Source organism: Styela clava, chromosome 3 (genome assembly GCF_964204865.1).
Source record: "Styela clava chromosome 3, kaStyClav1.hap1.2, whole genome shotgun sequence".
Lineage (NCBI taxonomy): Eukaryota > Metazoa > Chordata > Ascidiacea > Stolidobranchia > Styelidae > Styela > Styela clava.
The window spans coordinates 1,227,365-1,249,431 of NC_135252.1; the positions used below are offsets into that span (position 1 = coordinate 1,227,365).

The following is a 22,067-nucleotide window of genomic DNA, read 5'->3' on the forward strand; positions in this document are numbered from 1 at the left end:
TTGGTAGGAAATCTTCCTCAATGGTCAGCAGACATTGTTTCGTTAGTTGGCATGTAATATATTAATAAGCGTGAAAAGTTAATTAGATCAAGTGGTCAAATGGAAACCCAAGTACGCCTAGGGCCCTAGGCCTGGACCAGACTAAAATTTCCAATGCGGAGCTAATGAATATTTGAAGAAATTGATAACGGCACATTATCACTCACCCCCAACGGAGTGCTGTCCGCAAACACAGGCGAGATGACTTGGACATCAAGCACTCCTGCTAATAGATGATATCCGCCTTGTTCGACGTTCCGAATCTATTGGAAACTTATGAAATATAACTGGAGATCCATGTCGTTACCTATAGGCTACGTACAGTCAAACGGCACAATACGAAATAACCATTTTAACAGCTGAGCAAAACGGAAACGAATAACGCGACCTGCAACTGACAGAAGTGAGGTTTGGACGTTTTTGTTTTTTTGCCTTCCAAAATGGCGGCGTAAACAAAGTCACGTGATCCGTTCAAGTCCTCTATATCAGCGGTTCCCAAACTGTGGGTTGCGACCCACGATGGGGTCGCGTGAAGATTTTACGGGGTCGCCTAATTTCTTTCAAACATGCGCACATAAATGACTTGAACATAAGGATTTGAAAGTTGGAAAGTGAAATTTGTTCTGGTTGGCAGGTACCATAAAAGTTCAGAAGTTTGATAAGTCTTGACCGAGCAATTATTATTCTTTAGGTTTCGATAGCGCTTTATTAATACTACTAGTAGGCTACGTGTTTGGTCCACACCGCCTCCACATAACAGTGACAATTTTCGTATTGCAATTTACGTTTTTCAGACGTTTTACACAAAATTTCGAAGCGTTCCGAGTAGTCAAACACAAAACCACAACAAGTTCTAGCATAATAAAGGCACTTAAAAGATGTGATTCCGTACACTCTTTTCTTATTTTTACATTCATGCCATGTTTTACTTTCGAATTAAAAATGGAGCAATTTGTAATATGTTAATATAGAACTGAAAATAATAAACACGCTATTGGAATATAGCCTACTAAATACTACTACTAGTACGCGTCCTTACAATCTACCACATTTTATCAAGTACATCTATGTTTTGCCAAAGAACCGTTATAATTTTGATCTAAGAGATTATAACATCGTGGTTTTCATGCAATGCCATGTGTTGTCCAGTCTTCTCAGGATTTCCCGTTTTTCCGACAAATTGCCGGACTCGTTCGTATATTTTTTGGGCCAATGTTCACCGACGCCAACGTCTACTTGCAGTCGATATACAGGTACGTTGTAATTAAACATATATATTGATTTTTAAATTTGCTGAACGTTTCTAGTTGTGGGGTCGCGAGTATCTGTAAGCTTTGATTTTATGAAAATTGGGGTCGCGAAAAAAAGGTTGGTTATATAACCAAAACACCGCGAGGTGACAGCAGCGAGATATTTTTTACAGATTTCTACTGTGGTTGTATTTTCGTTACATTTGTTTTTCTGAACGTTACACAAGCCTGACTTTTACAACAGTCTGACAGTACAGTGCGAAGAGCATGGCGCTGCAGGATGTTTGGTTACCTCACGGCAAGGAAATACTAAATTGTTGGTGCTATATGCCATATGTCTGTACGTCTGTATATGAGTCGTTACAACGTTATTTGTGATTAGGTTCATTTCAAGTCCATGCTTGCCAAAGAAATACTAAAATAGCCTAACTACTGGTAGCTAACTAATCCCATACCAGTACAGCAGTACCGTTATAGCCTACTTCCATTTCCATACCCGACATAGGACTGTAGGATAGGATTTACATATTTATCCCGGTGGAAAAGAAAGGCGATAAGGCGGTTTAATCATATGGCGAACCACGGCCTCTCGTCCGGTTACCATTCCATGCCGGATTGTCGGGTATGGGATTAGTTAATTATTTGTTTTTGGAAGCGTAGATTTGATGGTGGAGAAGCCTGAACCGATCAGCGGTCACATGAACCACCCTACAGCAATCCTCTCGCACATAACTATCCCGCGTGGGGTTCGAACCTGCGAACCCACGCAGAGTAATCAGACTGTCAGGGGTGCGGTGGCGAGCGTCTTCCTAACGCTGTAACGCTTAGCACGATAAGCCACACCGCCGCGCGACATGGATCCCCTGATTAAATAGGCTATGTAAAATCCTATCTTACAGTCCTACCTAACCATTTCTTGTTGGCTTGTATTTTTTGTCTGTTTGTCTCTTGTTGACTGTCTTACTGTGTGTTTGTATTTTACACCTCTGTTATTGATTCTTGATTAACTGATTCATTCAATTTATTTTTACAATGAGTATGATAATACTCAATGAATACTAGGGTGGTGTAGTCAGTCTGCGGACGATTTCATTCAAACCGCTATAAAACAAAAACCAATATTTCTAACCCGTTAATTTTTTCACCGTAGGTGCATTGGCATTTATTCTACACGCTGAACTTCGAATTAACTTTCTACGACCAGGGGTTAAAGCTATACAAACCACCAAAGTACGACACTCTGAAGACGTATTTGCGACCGAACGACCAGTGTGCGACCACGGCCTTGAACATCGTTTCTGCTGCGTCGAGACTAGAGCATACGCAGCCATGCGTGAAAAAATGGGCTTCTAATTGCATTTCTGACCGTCATATATTTTAAGAACACGATTATTTCAAACAAAATTCTTCAAATTATAAACAAAGCACCGCATCACAGCAATCAAACAGACAAAAACACGGTGGTCGCAAATTGGTTGACAAAGATATTATTGACGTATTGGAAATGCGCACCCCCCTACTCCCCCTCCTTTGAAGATAGAAACGCGAAACTTTAAAGATGGGTGAAAGAAATTAGTGTGTGAGATACTGAGATACAAAATATTTTGTGATGTAATCAATTTTAATTTATCAATCAGCAATTGAAATATCATTTTTCATAATTTCATGCTGCTTATAATAACGTCAGAACTTACTGTTTTAAATGGGGTTCATGCTTGATTGGTCCTAATACTGTAATATACTATATTTTTATAATTTGTTGCGAACCATGCATTCAAATACATTTCTAATAATTTGAAGCTATACAGTTTGTTAGACTTTCTAATATTATATAATGAGTATATTCAATTTTATCAAGCCTAAATTTTCATCCTTGATTTCAGTGTTAATATATGCAGTAGAGTATTTTGAATTTGCAGTGTTTCGTTCAATTGCGTTGAAAGTCAAGTCAGCCATGCTGATGGTGTGATCTTACTACTTATTGACTGGACCAAGAATCCCAAATGGCATTGGTCACCAACAGACAAATATCAACTAATTCCCAGGTTAATTGATTTGTGTTCTCGTTATATATCTTTTCATTTTCATGCTATATAAGTTAGGTTTTTTATGTTAATTGTATAAGTGCTAAATAGATGATTAATATTTACGTTCAAGTCAATGTATTCTATAGTCAATGTATATCATCAGTCAAAACTAGCCTTGAGAGTAGGGATGTTTAAAACACTTAGTTTTTTATATATGATATTTTGAAAAAGTTGCTTTCAAAAATCAGTGTTTTTGTGTAAAATTTAACTATTTGTGGTGAAGTTGTGATAAATATCAAGTAAAAGTAGATCCATATAATGTTTTATTTGAACATTCGGCATATTTGCCATTCCTAATATTTTCATTCTTATTTTATCTAGTCATGGTTGGGAGCTGTTGACGTAGGATATCTGACAGAGTCAGAACGAGATGCAATTCTTGATGTTTTGCAACGAGATGAAAGTGTTCGTCAAAAAGAAAATAACAGAATATCGTATGTTGTTGTACTTGATAAATCATAATTATTTATGGCCATGAGTTCACGAAAAAGTTGCAAAATGATTACTGAATAAGGAATCAAATAAATAATATAGTAACCTAAAACAAAATCTCAGTATACTGGTATAGTCGTACATTTTTGAAATTAAAATTTAAAGAAATCAAATTTTCTACATTACTATAATACACAGATATAAATATTCATCGCTTTATTGAAGAATTTTCCTCACATATAATTTTTCAATGCATGTTGTAATTACCTCATTAATCGACGGACAGGAAACATCATTCAATCCTTTCCAATTCAGAGTATTGAAGTCTGAGCTTCGTGATGTTCGAAGAAAAGGTGCCAAACGAGCAGAGAATTCATATTCAACAAGAATTTGTGCAAGATGTAATAATAAAACTGGAATTATATTTAATTCGGCTGCTCAGTGTCCTATTTGCAAACATAAGGTGATATATTCAGTATCATAATTGTACCATGGCCGATATTTTTCAACCTGTGATAATATACTTATTTTTAATACAAACATATTTTGAAAAAAAAATATGTCTTTACTTGCCTAATGCTTTGGAGTTCACAATATCAGTTGTAATAATCTTCAGTAAATTTGTATTTCTGTTTTAATCCAATATCAATTTAATAATGATAAAATAAATGGACTGTGTGAAACTCCCAGCGCTTCATGTTTTGTTCGCGCTGATCACTTATACATACTTCTGTAGTTGTCAAATGCAATTACCGGTTTTAATTTTTTTATCTTTATAATACAAAGGTCTGCCAGCAGTGTAGGATGACTGGAATATTCAGTAAAGAATGGAAATGTGTTGTCTGCTATCAAGAGGCGTAAGTTTAGTCTTCATATTCCTTTTTTACATGTGGATCACATATTGCATGGGCAACATTATATCTTTTGGATAGTTCAGTGTTAAGTTAGCTTATGAAAATAATATCATGTCACAGTATATCAGTAATTTGCTCAATTCGTCTGGTATTAGTTTTACAAAACAGGCTTTCTTATCCCGAGTTTGTTACACAGGATGTTTTACAAGTTCCACATCTCATTACTTGATTGACAGACATATATGTCACTACTGTCCTAAAAAAGAAACAATAGGCCTATAGAATTTCAACCTGCTACAATCATATGAATGAATTTCCTATAAGCTATTCAATATTCTAGTCAAGTGTCAATTGAATAATATCGCTCTGGTATGAAATACACATTATAAAAGAAAGATTTTTCTGTAGTGATATTCTAATTAGGCAACTTTAGTACTGCTTGCATTTGTTAATGAAGGCTATAAAATTATTTGATTATAAATGTCTATAACTAATCAAAGATTCGATTCCATTCGGAATTATATTATATTCTTTCAAATTTTTAATTTTTGGTTTAAGAGGTATTTCTAAGTAGCCCATTTCATTTGAAAATTATTATCATGTTGAGTAGTTAAATCTCACAGTATGACAAAAATGGTGTTCTGAAAATTGAAGAAAATGGAGAACCAATCAAATTATTGTTCATCCTAACTTTCCTGAGAGCACGCTCTTTAAAAAGTAGTGTGTAGTTTTTATTTTATTGTTCATAACCATGTGGGTGGAAAGGAATTCGTAAGTATTTGATAAATGGGTGTGTCATGTTTGTTGCTATCATATTTTATTTGTGCCAAAATGAATTCGACTCATTTTAATAACTTTAGTATTTATCTAATGTTGGTAAGTGATCCACCCATTGTTCTGATGCTCAAACAATATTTACCACAACATTTTACAAAAAATCTTGGAATCTGCTACAGAATCTTATTCTATTTCCCTATTTAGTTTTAAAATCTCATATTCCAATTGCTTCAAGGCCGATTCTTAGCTGCATTACTTAATAATATCCTTTAAAAAACTGTCTATGTATTTATATTCTACAAGTCGTACACATTCTATTTTCTGCAATTTATATCCTATAATGATCATCTGACTTTTGGTTATTTTCCATTCTACAAGCATTCTTATTCATTTTTTTTTCATTCAAGCAGCTGTTATGTGGATTCATGTAAGTTGATAAATGCAGTGTTGATTACAAGATATAAGTGGTGTTCATTAGTTAGTGGCCTGGTTTAAAAGTTAGATTTTGCATGACATTTTGTGTTCTTGTTTCAGTTGTATTACTGTTTGAATGAAAAACACAAATTTTAATTTTGAATCCCTATGTATAAAATATAGATAAAACGACACAACATACTTGTTTTAGGTATCCAACATATTAAATTTGTACATTTATTCTTGTAAACATTTTCCCTTTTTCTAATGTCTTTCCACATAGACAATTAAAATTCTGCATTTTCAAGTAATTTTTGTTAGACAGTTTCTCTACATGCAGGCCAGTCCGTCTGTTTTCAACAATATGGTATTATAAGTATGGACCAGTAATATATATATATCAATAATTATTTAATATGTGGGTTCTCTAAGAAGAAAAAGAATTTTTAAAAGTTTCTGAAGCCTAGGTGAAAAATTGAGTGTAAATCCTAAATCATTTCATTTTAAATAGCTGAATTTTCTAAATTTGCAGATATCATAAGATTTGTAAGGAATGATACTTCTTGATATTTGATACTTTATATTTATTATTTCTGCATGAAATCACGAAAATTTCTAAACGAAACATTATATGGCTTTGAGATATAAAAATGATGTGTTATAACTGATTCATTATTTTGTTTTAGAAAAAAAAAACGCTTCAGTTATGTTTTCTGTGTTCTGTTCTGTTAGAATATAAATATTTATTTATCAATACAATTGAAAAAAAAATGCCAACCACTTGAACATGAGAATTTCATATCTGAATTATCTTGACTTAAGAATTGAAACATCATTTCCTGTCTAGTTCGTGTTGTCAACCTATTTTGAACGGAACTGAGTTTCATATTTCTGCAATCATGCAATATTTATAATTTGTTACAAAACTAGCAAATTCATTGTTATAGTAATCTATTTCTACCAGAAATATCATTTTGTCAGATGTTCTTTGGTATTCTTACTCAGTCTTAAAATGTTTTTTTACATGTCATCCAAATAGCAGCAAATTTGTAAAATATGCTTATTTTTCTGTGTAATCCGACATCAACCATCGTTTTTCCAAAATCGTAATATTTCGCAGAAACAAAAACAATATATTTGCTTATAATGCATTTGTTTTAAACAAAATTGTGAAATATATTTCAGGGAAGTAGGCCTACTACATAGAGCGCAAGTTTTTCAAAATTATTTTACTGAGTTATGATTCAAAATTTTATTGTTTATTTTACCTATTTTATTGACAGTGGCCAGTAATAGCTTATCCATTTTGTATCTTCTGAAAATATTGCACTCACTATGGGATCATAATTTAGAAAAATACCAGTAAATATAAAGTCTATGTAAAAAATTTTTATATAATGTATACATTTTTTAATTCTAATATTTATTTATACAGATTGTTCATAGAATCTTTTCTTTAATAAGTAAACCGCCCTTTTAACGCTTAGCAAAACAAATTGTGTGGAGTACATGTTTTTGTTGTTATGGTTATCACCTAATTAAAATTCAATCTTTTTAGTCCACAAGTCACAGGAAAAATAATCATGGTTTCAGACACAATATAATATTTTATATGCGATGTTTGAAATTTGTTTCAATTTTGACAGAAAACTTAAAGCTGAGACTGGTGAATGGTTTTATGGTTTGATGCGACCTGAACTTCGAAGTATGCAAGATGGTCCAACCTTAGTTAAACAAGCTGTGAATACAAAACCCATCCATTGTAAGTCTATTTCACTAAAGTCGTAAGAGTGCAATACTATAATCCAAGATGGAAACAATTGTTTACCTGATACAGAATGACTTAGCAGGGAGTGAGAGTTTGACATGTTTTTATTGATATTAGAGCCAGTGTTGTATTTTGAAGCTCTCAGGATTCTGCGCCAAAGTAGAAGTTCTCGAAATCATTATATCTAACTTCTCGTCATATTTTTTGTGGAAACTACAAAAAGCATGCAGTTCACCAAGCATCCTTAATTAATAACAAACAATAATAGAAGACTTGCATAGCCAAAATTTTTATAAAATCCGTGAGCTATGATACGAGTTCAAAATTGTTTATAGCCTGGATTCAAAAGTCTATGTTGGAGCTTGGAACATTTTTTATTTGAATTTTGTTATCTTGTTCAATTGAGGCCACAAATTGTACATTTTTATGATTGGTAATTAGCTTTTTATCTTCTTTTAGTTGATCAAAGATCAGATGAAGTTTCAAATCATTCAAAATCTGCTCCTGAAATAACTTGTACTCCGGCATCTTCGTCTATTTCCAAAAGCTCTAAGAGAGGTATATAGTCTGCCGTATAGTTGTGTAGTTTTGTCATATTTTTGATCACACCAGCAAATATTCAGCAACCAGAAAAAATTTTCTTGTCAACTTATTTTATATATAACAACAAATATATTTTATCAAATCTTATTTACCAGTCTTAGATTTCAGAAAAATAAAATCTGTTATTAACATCAATAACATAATAATACAATCAGGAGATTGTGTATCTGCCAGTTTAGCAAATGTTTCTTTAATTCCTTCAGATACAGTCAGTCTGAATAGTTTTGACACCGAAGATACAGGCAGTTCTACAGAATCTAGGAAACAGAGATCTAAGAGAGGAAGACTAGGTCCTGCAGAGACTGGTTCTATAGGTGAATTGAGAAGGTATGAAAGCTATTACAATTTGTTGTTCTTTTTGTCTGGATGTGATCTTTGCTGAATGTTAGTAAAGCTTGCCGAAATAAAGAACTTTATTGGTTTGGATGATTTGACCAACTTTCTACTCAAAATTTTTTGCAACGAATTTTTCAAGACATCCATTACTTTTTGGTATGTGTTTCTGTACATATTTCATATTAAATGCTCGAAAAGTATTTCTGAGGTGTTCTGTGAATAGCGAGTGAGAGGTAAGCAAAATTATTTTATTTGTTTTAGACCAAGTCCGGTTCGACACACACGTTCAGGTAGTCCTCATGGAAGCCCTACTCTTTCTCCCAGACATAGAAGAACAAATACTCTACCTTCAACTTCTAATACGCCTCCTGGGTATTTTTATTTATTTTTTCTTATCTCAAGCATTTAAGTCAGATTTTCCTTAAAAATCAATTTTTATATATACCTTCGTGTATATGAGTGTTAATAAATTAATCGCCAAAGTCGGAATGAATCATTTGCTTCTTTCAGATTCTTGCAGTAAAATGTTCAAAAATTTAGAGCTTAGATTTCAATTTTTTGTAAGGATTGTTGTAACAGAAGATTTTGCACAAATAAATTTTTCTTTGTGACGATGAAAAGAGATAATGAAGGAGAAAAAGGCTCTGTCAGTGTAGAACCTATTTTGTGTGTATATTGATAATTATTCAAATTATAATAGTCTGAAATTCTTATGAAGTAAATAATTTTACCAATATCTCAGACCTGCTAAACCACCAAGAATTGCTGACCTTGCAACTATTATGCTTGCTAACAAAAAGAAACAACAACAACAAGAACAACTGCAACATACTAAACCTGAAGTTAGAAGACAATACAGTGGGATTGAGGAAATTAACACTCAACCATTCCTGCTATTGCCTCGCAACAAAGCTGGGTAGGCGTCTCCGAGTCCATCTTGTTTTCATCATACAATATAATCATTGAGCCGCTATAATTTATAAAAATTTGCTTCATTTTTATACACAAATACACACCAAGATTGATGTCAAAGTAGAAGCTGATTTTATATAAAATGAAATTGATTGATATGAAATTGAGAAATGTGCTTCCTATAAATATATTTGTGTTAAGCAGGAATTACTTATACACTCACATATACAGTATAAACTCGAAGTAGAAGCGAAATTAATTCGACCCGGAAGCAGTTTTGTAAGCAGAAAATTCCATAAGTAGGAACTCATTTACCCTATTATTGCCCTAATCTGTTCCAAGCCCTCACAAAAGTGCGTTTTACAAATTTTCGGTTTTCTGCCTTTCGTATTTAGAAGCATCCTTATTATTCGGAGCAAAATTCTATAGAAAGATGTCTCGTAACTTGGAAATTTCATAACCGGGGTCTTTCGTTAGTGGAGATTCCACTGTACTTGTCTTGAACCACAAGCTTTTATTCATGTAAAAAACTCGATACTGACCATTGTTCATGAATTTTGCTGTACATTTATGGCAAGTTTTTAAAGAATTACGGTAGTTGTTTTTACTGTCATTATTTTTTCTTCTCAGAATTGAGATGGCAGATCCTGCAAATGACGACAGATACTCTGAACATGATTCTATCAGTTCTGCTGAATCAAAAAGCATAGATGGTGTGTTTGAAGAATATATTTCTCAGAAACAGAGAGGTATGATGCATTTTAATCTGCTGTTATTTCGAAAAAATATTCATTTCTAGCAGATTTTGTATTTGTTTATTTGTTAGACTAGGGATGTACAAAATTTTGAATTTCAAAAGGATTGTGAATAAAAGAAGGCTTTTAAAAATGCAATAGCTGAACTTATTGAATGTCCTGTAAAATCTGTCGTTTCACTGCTGTGGTTTTCCAAAATAATCTTGTATCCTATTTGTTTTAAGCTGAATATAATTTTACAGAAGTCCAGAATCCATGGCAATTATTAAATCCGACTTTACCAATGTTGGAATGTTTAGTTTTCAAGCATTTCTAGTTGATTTATTCTTTTGAATTGTAACATAAACATAGGAGGTGTATGACACCCTTGCATAAATAGTTGATGCCAAGTATGGAACAATAAAATATAGCGCACATAATATATGCTGAATAACAAAGAACCAGAAAAAAGTATTTGTTAATGGATTATTTTACCACAATCAGTGTATGGCTGTTTCAACAATTTCCACGCTTTGTGTGACCTGAAAAGTAATCCTATAAATATCAGTTTTCGATCTATGTTAATTAATAATTTAGAGAATTTAGCACTCAGCCGCCATTAGCTCGGCCCATGACTCTAATGGAATGCGTTATCTTCAGGGGAGTATGTCACTGGCCTTTGTGAAAATTATATGGAGCGTACTCTGCTAATATAAGGAAATTTCATGCATTGCGTTTAAGCTTAGTGAAGCATGAGGTGACTTATGTTTTGATTAGCAGTGTAGTATCAATGATTAATATAAGTATGATGTGTATATAACTATTACTGGCCATATATTAAATTGCACTCCAAGATTTATGAAGTTTATACTATAATACAGAGGAGCAGAGGCAGAATTCGGCTTTGACAGAAAGATCTGACAGTCATTACTCATCAAATAGTAGTCTTTCCAGGTGAGTTTTCATAGATCTGTTTTGATTTTATGCTTGATTCAAGTTGTCATTTGTTGTTGTGTACGTTTTTTCCATTCTTTCTGCTTGTTCTTTTTGATTAATATAGTGTTATTACCGCTAGTTCCTAATGCATGAAAGTATAGTTTCTATCAATGTAGTCTATGTCAATATTATACATGAAATTAGTCTATCTCTGGGGAAATATACCGGTAAGTCAAATATTCCAATAGATGAGCAATGGCAAGATAAACCTTTTTTAATATCTAACTTGAGGTATTTTTCAAATGGAACTACCATAGTTCTTATTTAGTGGAAATCCTTTTTTTATTTTTCATATTTGTTCTGCCAATATAATGCTTGACTAAAAGATTATGTGAAAAGGATTATTTGAATTCCTGTGTCAGGGGGAACATGAGAAATCATTTATATTACATCTTAGTTTCAGATCTGCACAATCAATGCCTTTTCATAGTTTTGACTTGATTTACAAAATTATTCGTTTAGGTAAATTAACTCATATTATGCTCTAGGTTATTTTATCTTATTAATTATCACTTATCAGTGTCTTATCTATTTCCAGCAAACACAAGAGATCGCACAAGTCTAATCACAGTGAAAGATATCTAGGAGAAACTGAAGATCAAATATCACAACTTCCAGAACCAAGAGTTTCTACTTTACCAAGAAGATTAAACGAGAAATTACTCCGACAAAATAAACTGAGCGTATCAGTACCTACTGTATATGAACCAACAAAACATAATAGAACGTCACAACCTGGATTGGTAAGTGGAATTAGTCACCTCTTCAGTATTGTGTTTCTTTGTATTGTTGTTTCTAGTATTTAAAATATGTCATCTTAAAATTGGGGAATATGGAAAGATGAATTGTTTTTGATCCAGTCCAAACCTAGAATCATCAGCATTTCCTGTTTTCTTGAAGCTGCCTTGGTTGGGTGACTAAACTAAAATGGAGAGAGGTCATTAAAGCACACCGTTTTTTATTTACTCATAACGATTATCGTTATATATTTGAATATAAAAGTCTTTCAACTTCTAGGAATTATCTTTTCCTTTGCAACATTGGTAGAATACATGAATGTAGGATTTCGGAATCTGTCGAAAGTCTTATCTATTCCTAGTGGCATATCAGGACATTCGAAACAATTTTAGAACATTTTAAAGAAAATAATGTTGTGTTTCATAAATTTTTCCAAATTCAGGTTGAGACAGCTAAGTCATCGAAGGTATATCATGCAATAACATTGTCATCCATTTCTGTCGATTTAATTTTTCAGTTTTTGCTTGTATAATTTTTTCAACATCGCTAATCTACGTTTTTATCTCAGTATTATTTCATTTATAGTTATTAAATTAAAGTCAATGTTTTAGATTTCATATCGATTATGCTTATATCATGAGATTTCATTTTATTACTCTGATATTGGTATTCCTATTTTTACTTTGAACGAAGCTTAATAAAGGTAATCTCAAGAGATTTCAGAATGTTTTGGGATCAGAAAATTAAAAATGTTATGTTACCCCATCCTCAAAGTACTCAGGCAGTACTGAGTAAGTACCGAGGCACTAATCACCAGGCAATATTGTTATATATATACCAGACAGGAGACATAAATTTTTTACATTGTTGATTCATCATTATGCTATTCCATCAAGATTTTGTTGTATGCGTCCCACTTTTTTGTGAAAAATGCATCATGGATATTTATGATCACTTGAAATTTCAAAACAAATTTGTCAAATTTGCCTGTCATCTATCGAGCTTTCACTGTTCCATATCATATTGCTAATTGCATGAAAGGAAAAAAATCCTGTGCTACTAAATGCGATGAATGTTCATATTTGATATGCTGTGGTTTTTATTCTACCTCATAATAGTTTGGCCAATTTCGATGAGCACACCTCTGATTACCCTATGTGGGTTCGCAGTTTCAAATCCCATGTGGTATGGTTATGTGCGAGAGGATTGCTGGACTCCTCGCCCGCCGTAAGGTGGTTCACGTAACCGCTGGTCGGTATGGCTTCCTCCATCATCAAGTCCATGCTTCCGAAAACAAATAACTGGCTAACTAATCCCATACCTGACATGGACTGGTAACCAGACAAGAGGCCGTGGTTCCTCATATGATTAGGCGTCCTATCGGTTTTCCTCTCCCTTTGGATAAATATGTAAATCCTATCCCTATACTATTTTGCAGTAAGACATATTCATTTTTCAAGAAAATTTGCTTTTCTCACTCAGAAGTGAACTCATCTGACTCTGAGCAAAGTTATGGACTACAACTGGAAATTGGTTTTAAATGATATCATTTCGAGTTTGAAATTTTCATAAAAAGGAATTTTTCAATACTGCTTTTTATAAACTAAATGTTATGGACACTCTCATTATGTATATATCATTTAGCATGCACATAAACCATCAGCAATTTTGTTATCACTATTTCATTTAGGTTGATGATAATCACAGTAATACAGATCATGAAAGCATGGATTATTCACTTGCTATGAACAGAGATTTATCAACATCTGTACCAAATCTTACGGTTAGTGAGACAGAATTTTAGTTCTTTCAAATTGTTATCATGTATGGACCCGAACATTATTTTTTTTGCTGATTTGCTGTAAAAATTCTTGTTTAAAACATTGTCATAGTCTTGTGTATTTATTTTATGAATTATTTGTTACAAGTTATGTATATGGTGGCATGATTTTTTGTAATATAATTTCCAAATTTGTTGTACAGGGCGACCCAAAAAAACAGGCAATTTCTCAATTTTTTTTTCATAAATTTCTCAATTATTGATTCAATATTTGAACATTCGAAACTTCTGTTTGTGTATGACTAGGATTGTACTCAGAGGTTTTAGTAATGTAGACGAAAGTAATTTTCTCCCTAGAGTGTTCCAAATTACCTGGGTTCTGTTTTTTTGGTCATCCTGTATATATTTAGCCCTATCTAGTAAGTGTTAACATTAATAGTCATTATATGCCAATGTTTATTCAATTTTCTTTGACTCAGTATAAAAGTTTAATTTCAGGCTTTTCTGGTATTACAAATTTTTAGAGGAAATTGAAATAATGTAGCAATAGGATAAGATCACGAATTTACCAGCTACTTCCATTTTTGCTGTTTAGGAAAATTGATAGTAAAAATTATTGGTTTCCGGTTTTGTTACTTTTTTGTTAAACGTCCATTACCATGATGATTTCTGTTATCAATTTTAGAAAAGTACAACAAGCTTGAACAGTGTTGGTCATCATGATTTACCCATCACAGGAGAAATCAAATTTTCTTTGAATTTCAATTATAAGTAAGTACCAATATAAATGGAGGGGTCAATGTGGTAAATTAAACTAGTTATCAATAAGGAAATTTGCCTCGGCTGCCAATAATCTGTATTTCACATATATTCGCCTGGTAAACTCCCAAGATTTGTGGTTATGAAATTATGTCATGTTCAAATGGAACACACTCAATGGTGTATAATTCATCACATAAAAGGTAGGGTGTATCCGAATTGTTACCAATTTATATGTGTTGGACGCCTACTTAGCAAATATACTTGACCTTTTCATATGCAAGTTATTTATAAATGTTTCATTGTATTCTTAGAACAAATATCCTTCTTGTCAACGTAGTCGAATGTCGAAATATAGCAATGGCAGACAAACGACGCAAGAGATCTGATCCATATGTCAAGGCTTATCTTTTACCTGATAAAAAGAACAAACAAAAAACAGATGTGAAGAAACGAACAACTGATCCCAAGTACAATAAATGTCTCAAAGTAAATAATTTTGCATGTACTTTTTGTTTGCTTTTTTCATTATCATTTCAGTGGGACTCGAAATTTAATGTTGTGGTTTTGTTGTTTATCATCTTCAGTGTCATGACTGTATAAGATATAAAATGGAATGGAATGGAAAGATAATTTTGTCATTTTGAGATAGGCTGAAGGTGAAATGGTAAAACATACACAATTTTCTAACCTAAAAATATCATTTGAGTGAATATTGAGTTACATTCAGTAAAACTTAAGTTCATGAAACAGCATGTTGTTCAACACCTGCAAGGTCTGGTTGTTCAACCACATTTCCAGTCCATTCCAAAAAGGACAAGAGATAATCGGAAAAATCAATTTTCATTTTAATATTTCAATCAAAATGAGTTCTAGTAAATTACTACATTTCTGTTACCATATTCATTGTGAAAACAAAAAAATAAAAAAAATAAAAAAATAAAAATTTTTTGTAAACCATTGAATTAGGCAGAAGTTAACATCATGGCGCATCATGCTGAGATTGCTGAGTGAAATGAATACGCTTGCTTTGTACCTCTGATTACTCTGTGAGGGTTCACAGGAGTTTAATTATGTGCAAAAGGATTGCTGGACTCCCAGCAGTTGTAGAGTGGTTCACCTAACTACTCGTCCACTACAGCTTCCTCCACAATAAAGTCAATGTATGGTATAGTAATCAAAAATAACTGGCCAACTATTCTCATACTCGACATGAACTGGCAACCAGACACGAGAATGCCTGTACATGTTAATAAACCTCCTCTGATTTCCTCACCCCCCCAGATTAATATGAAAATCCTATCCTAGAGATGACTTTTCTGAACAATTCTATCATTCAATATTATATACCTATACTTATAAAAATTTGATTAATTGATTATGGTGTTACGATAATAATGCTACATGAATTCTATCTTTATGATAACTCATTCAGCATATATTTCTTTAGTTTTCCGTCAACCACAGCGAGCTGAGTACACGCGTACTTGAGCTATCTGTATGGCATGCTGGTACCTTCACAAGAAATTTATTTCTTGGCCAAGTTCAGCTTCCATTGGATACATGGAACTGGGACAGCACTAATCAAAATTGGTTCCCACTGAGACAAAGGGTAATTAATATAACTAAATTTTCATATATATTTTAAAAATGTATATTTTTGTATGATAATTCATCATCTAAAATCAGATATTGTTTAGCCTGTATTTTGGAGATCGCTCATAACTTCCAATGTTCTTGTATATGGTGAGACAAAAAACCTCACACATATTGAATTTTTACCATGGCAATGCTGTTGCAGTTATTCACCTAATTTACGTCAATTGTAAACGCAGTCAGTTATTTGTGGAATGTTTTTTCACTGATAGAATATCTGTAACTGAAAATATTCTTGCTAATGATGTTCTGGTTACCAGTCACGAAGCTCAATTTTAATCATTGGTTTTGTCAATGAGCAAATTTTTAGTATTGGCCAGAAAGTAGCCCTAGAGAGCTACATATAAGGCCTATTCATAGTGAGTAACAGTGTGGTATGTAGTTGGGAGTTTACAGTTTGGCTCCCTACTTTGGTCCTTACTTTTTGATGAGGAAAGGCAGTTTTGGTCAGTTAAGCTTGTTATGTGCAGATGCCAAAACAAAACAAATATCTTAGAGAAAATACAATGATATGGTTTCAACAAGATGGAGCAATTAACCATATGGCAAAACCTGTGAAGGTGTTTTATGAGGCAGGCCCCTTTTCAATGCATTCCATTTCTTTGCATGGTGATAAGACCAGTGCAATCGCCTTTCACCTTGTTATTGTTTCATGTAGGATTAAGGTGGGATTATCCCAACTAAGGGTGAGGTGTACAGGCACTGACCAAGCACCATTGATAGATCGAAAACTGTCAGTTGGAAAAAGTAAATATCATGGGAAATATGGGAGAGGGGAGGTAGGCTTTACGATATGCTTGAAAATATATTGCAGCTGTATGGGATCATGAAATGTGAGAAGCATTTCGATCTTACCCTGTATTTGTTCTGATAATATTTCCTGAGATATTATATTATAGCTGATTTTCCAAGAGTTAGGATTAGGGATTTAAGTTTCGAATATTTCATTTTCGAATCGAATTCCGAATCGGAATGTTCTGATTCGAATATTTTCGAATCTGATTCTATTTAGTATAACATCATAATATCGTTAATTCTCCTTAGATTTGAAAGAACTATAGCATAAAGTGTGATTAAATAACAATAATGAACTTGAAGAATGAGTGAAGTTAGTAGAAGAAAACATTAAATTGATGCTTCAGCTACATAATATATCAGAGAATATGTATTATTGCTATATATAGTTACACACAGTTATATTTACTTATTCCATTAATTTATGTTTGCAAACAATACCGGATGTATAGTGATGGTTTCTTCTAAAATTCATCCAAATGATAAACGTCAGAGAAATATGCGATAGTACCACTTGCGCCGTTATTTTAAAGAAAGCAAATGCTAATGAGGGAATCATCGCAGACCTATGTTTTAATGAGGAATATTGTTGTTATCATGACATTATATACCTTAAGTAATTTAAAGACATGTTCATATACTAACACATTTGTAGAACTTCTTAACATTTTGAATAGTCTAAAAATAAGTTGGCGAAACCATTGGTTCCTCGAGGCGGTGACCCATTTCAAATATAACAACCCCCGGAGTGTTACGACTTGGGAACGCTGTAAGCGTAGGGAAAATGAACGTTTTTGTTCGATGATAAGACAACGCTGCTGCGTCGCGCAATCGCCTCGTGTTATCTAAATTATTATTTTTTTAAATAGAATCAAGCCGTTTTTTCTCAAATTGATTCGAGTTGATGTTGATTCGAATCGCTTCGATTTGAAATTCTGAAACTTACATCCCTAGTTAGGATATACCTGCCTTTGGTTTTCTATTATTAAAATGCCTGACATCCGATGATTCGAATGATCCGGCATGGGTAAACCATGGCTCCCAGGCCAAATTCAGCCGGTTGATGATTCTTCAATCTGGTTCGCTAAATGTTGCAATATACTAATGTTTCGACCACTAGTCATCCGAGGCTTATAGCTTCGATGAGTGAATCATGCTGTAGTAATTCCTGGTCCTTAAATATTGTCTGTCAATGCAATTTTGAAAATTTCTCTCATAACCTTCGCCGTATTCTGCTAGACATCATTATTATATTTGAGTAAAATTGAACTAAAACTTAATAAGCTATTGTTCGTAGAAGTTGTGTAACACTATTACTATTCATGATATATAAATTAACAAACTTGCGATCATTTTCAGGAAGGAATTAATGCAGATTTTGTAAGAGATACAATTTATAAAGGAGATCTAATTGTTGGATTGAAGTTTGTGTCACCTGGTTCAATGACCCCTGGAAAACATAAACCTCCATTTGGTGAATTGAATGTCTTAATAAAGCAGGCGAAGAACCTGACTCCTGTACGATCGAATGGCACAGTAGATGCCTATGTGAAAATGTAGGTTTTTTTGTTTTGCTTTCTATTTGTTAAAATGTCTTTGGAAAAAATTTAAGTTGGAACAATATTTTAAGTTGTCAGGTAACTAGTAAACTTTCTTATATTGCAAACTAAACGGCAATTTTGCCATACATTGGAAGATCTTGTGAGTGATTGGTAATGATAAATAACATATGCACGGTTTTGTGAGAGCAAGTTATCTGTTATTCTCTACATGGCCATTAGTAGTGTATGTTTTTAAAACTTGAAGCATTTCCTTCGGAAGTTATTATATTTTCATGTTGTCACACAGACATCCTTCCTTGTTGTTTTTAGAATGCTTCAACCAGATAAACAATTCCGACAAAAAACTCCAGTGATTCCAAAGAATGCTTCCCCTGAATGGAATTATAACATTCGTATGCAACTTTACCAACCTATGGAAGAAAGCGGATTACAACTATCTATATGGCATAGAGACAAACTTCAAGGATCAACGTTTCTTGGGGGATGTCGTCTCAATTTGGGGAAGGCTGTCGGTGAACAAAAATGGTTGGATGCAGAAGGAGTCGAAAGAGAGCTGTGGTTGTCTGCTATCAATTCACCTGACCAATGGGTTGATGGCAAGTTATCTCTTAGGCCAAGCATGTGAAATAAATAACTGTCAACATATTTGTTATAATTAAATTATTAATGATTTTTTATCATGTCTGCTTCAAAACTTCCATCAAATTATTGCTTGTCAAAATTTTCAGCATTACGAACAAATTTTATCTTATCATAGATCCTGAATTCTGATATATTCTTTTCGTTTTCATAAGTCAGTAAGACCGTACTGTGAGGTAGTTTTATATTCAAAATTCCATAACCATTTTGAATTGATTGTTCTTAACATTATAAGTATGAGTGGCATTTTACAACATGGAAATCTATAGAAAAACAGAAATTTCAATGATAATTTAGATTCTTTGAAAACGCTTCATTGTGGGTTTCAATTAACTTCAAATCTAAATGACATGATTATTTTAGTTTAGGTAAAACAATTATATCACTTTTTCATACTTCATAATATTAGTCTGCCACTTATAACAGGTTGGTTAAACATGAATTGTATTGTTGATTCTGCTAATCGATTGCATAAGCTAGATTTTTCTTTATTTTTATTAATTTTTTTGGGCAACTCAATTTGACTGGCTTGGTGCGCAAGTATATTTTAAATGTATTTATTGGGCATTCCTTTACCATTGCACCTATGCACTTCATGTACTCAAATCTGTACTATTCTTTCTACTCTGGAAACTGAAAATGCACAGTGTCTAACAATGAATTGGTACTTAAAATAGGGAATAAAAAATATAACTTTTTGGGGCTTTGCAGTTTCCACTTACAAATAACCTGAATTCTTTATTCAAACTTTTTTCTAGCAACTTTCTAAAGCAGTATCTTTATTTCCCATCGATATTGTAAACAGGCTCATTTTTTCTTTGATTTGCTAATTTCTATAGTCGCTTGCACATTTTGCCAATTTCGTAATACTCATTATATTCATTATAGTTTTACTAACTATTAATTTTATTATAAATAAAAATAGTACATAGATGTCATGTTTCATTAGTTATTTTCTTTGGATAGTATAATGTATTGTACACTGTATATTGTGTAAACTAATGTTTCTAGAACGTGAGGTGTAACACCAATTTTATCAGCTATTTTACGGCTGCTTCAAATAATAGTACTAAGTTTTGCTGTGTTGATTCAGTTTAATGGCTTTATTGTGAGGATTGTGAAAATCAATTTTTTTGCAAAATATGTTATCATTATCCTGCTGCTTGGAATCCTACATATCTTGCTGAAGAGTACTTCCGTAGTGTGTGTACCATGTTCGGGTTAGGCTATAATTTTATTCTGATTTTCCTTATTTTAGTTCTATTACGAGTTCGGGGATTGTCTGTGTTAGCCAAGTGAATATACCCCCTGCCCATAGGTTTCCTTCCCTTTACACAACTTGATGTGAAGTAGGGGAACAAAATTAGGTACCTTCGTATTGGTACACATACTTCTGAAGTGACTTTTAAAGTTTACTTGGTTTTGGGTTGTTCATATGGCCATTCTCTGTCTGATTCTCAATAAAAACTGGTGCGGTTAATATACTGTACTCAGTCTGTCATTTTCTCACAATTTTGCGTAAATTGCGAATCCCCTTATTTACATGGTCATATCAATGCTAGATAATTTTTGCAGTTGATAGTTGATGTTTTTTTTTTTGGGTTGTTGCAATAAATTTCGGTTTTAAGTGTTCTCATTTTGTCCATCTTTATTCTTATAGTTGATGCAATTATGTGTTATCTATGATCATCATGTTATTTCAAATCTTTATTGTTACATCTCAATAGCATTTTCGAAATATATCACCCTTGCTTCTATGCATGTGCGTGATCTAGGCGTTAGATAATGTTATTAGCATTATGTATTCATGCCATATGTACTCAAATATTCGCAGTATATTTTTCTACCTATCACACAATAGATAATACTTCTTTCTGAAAATTTGTATAATACCACTAACATGTTTCTATAGTAGTTACTAGTTATGTTGCTAAGTATAGCTAAGAAGACGAATAAATCGTAACCTATAACAGTGTTTCTGAATTGCCTTGCTGTTGTATATTTACTATATATATATAGGTTTGTCGTTGGGTTGGGCATGGACCTGAATAAAGAATGACTTTCCATATTCGAAAGCGTGGACGAAAAAAAAAACGGAGTTACAGTGAATATAAGCACACGTGTACGGCCGGCATCGAAAGCACAACACGAATAAATACAAATAAAAATTAGGTACAGTGATATAAATACACCGGTACATGCTGTCGAGGAATAGGGTCACATGAATTTAATGAAACAGAAAAATTGTGGATTGGGTATTGACTAGGAAAGATTTTTTTCTACGGAGTTCATTGATTGAGGTAGCGTTAGCACACCTTTTTTCTGTTAAGTACCCCCTGAGTTGCGAAATAATCAACACGAACCCCCAGTAGTCAAACACTAAACAAAGTTGTAATATATTGACTAATAATTTTTAAACTGTTTTAAAGCAGTGGTTCCCAATCACTGGTCCGCGGACCGGCATCGGTACCGGAATCTTTTTTGTCGGTCTGCGAAGTTCGGCACATGTATTTTTTCTGTTCTGCATGCTTTTCCTGCTTAATATGAACATCCAATTAAAAGGGTATGAATATTTCTTTGTTCAAGACAGTCATGAACAGTATAATATTCCAGGGCTTTGCCTTGACATCCAGTAAAACATGGGCCGCAGAGATCTTTCCCAGGTGATCTTTCCTTTCACACACAGCATGATTGTTAATTAACCTGGTGCCAAGTTACAGACGACTTTGACATATTTTTGTAAATTCATTTTGTTTGATGCGTAGATTAAATGCAGAAGGATTAATATGGGATCAGTTAACCACCAAAGCATTTCGATATTTTTTTAACAAGAACGAGAACAATAGCTTTTCTTCTGGACAAAATTTGCTCTAGCCTACCTATTTCAATTTTTGGCCGGCGCATTATTTGTTTTTATTCATGTGAAATGTTTCCAA

At 33.1% G+C, this 22,067-nt stretch overlaps 2 protein-coding genes across 5 annotated transcripts in view; both read left to right on the forward strand.

Annotated features, from left to right (window-relative positions):
* LOC120342475 (ketimine reductase mu-crystallin-like) overlaps positions 1 to 22,067 on the forward strand; it is a 111,508-nt gene that overhangs the window by 61,033 nt on the left and 28,408 nt on the right. The window lies entirely within an intron of this gene.
* On the forward strand, positions 1,497 to 21,106 carry LOC120342090 (synaptotagmin-like protein 4). 4 transcript variants are annotated; one of them, XM_078110561.1, is made up of 20 exons: positions 1,497 to 1,629; positions 2,440 to 3,334; positions 3,698 to 3,810; positions 4,124 to 4,271; positions 4,595 to 4,665; positions 7,500 to 7,615; positions 8,081 to 8,179; positions 8,428 to 8,551; positions 8,822 to 8,932; positions 9,303 to 9,476; positions 10,103 to 10,221; positions 11,088 to 11,160; positions 11,741 to 11,945; positions 12,383 to 12,406; positions 13,631 to 13,723; positions 14,406 to 14,491; positions 14,794 to 14,968; positions 15,930 to 16,091; positions 18,290 to 18,486; positions 18,802 to 21,106. In XM_078110561.1, the coding sequence occupies exons 2-20, from the start codon at positions 3,293 to 3,295 to the stop codon at positions 19,115 to 19,117; spliced, it is 2,448 nt and encodes an 815-aa protein (XP_077966687.1). In that variant the 5' UTR covers positions 1,497 to 1,629; positions 2,440 to 3,292; the 3' UTR covers positions 19,118 to 21,106. The 4 variants fall into 4 exon arrangements, with proteins under 4 accessions (XP_077966687.1, XP_039266699.2, XP_039266700.2 ...); XM_039410765.2 differs by having other exon boundaries at positions 1,545 to 3,334; XM_039410766.2 differs by lacking the exon at positions 12,383 to 12,406 and having other exon boundaries at positions 1,548 to 3,334.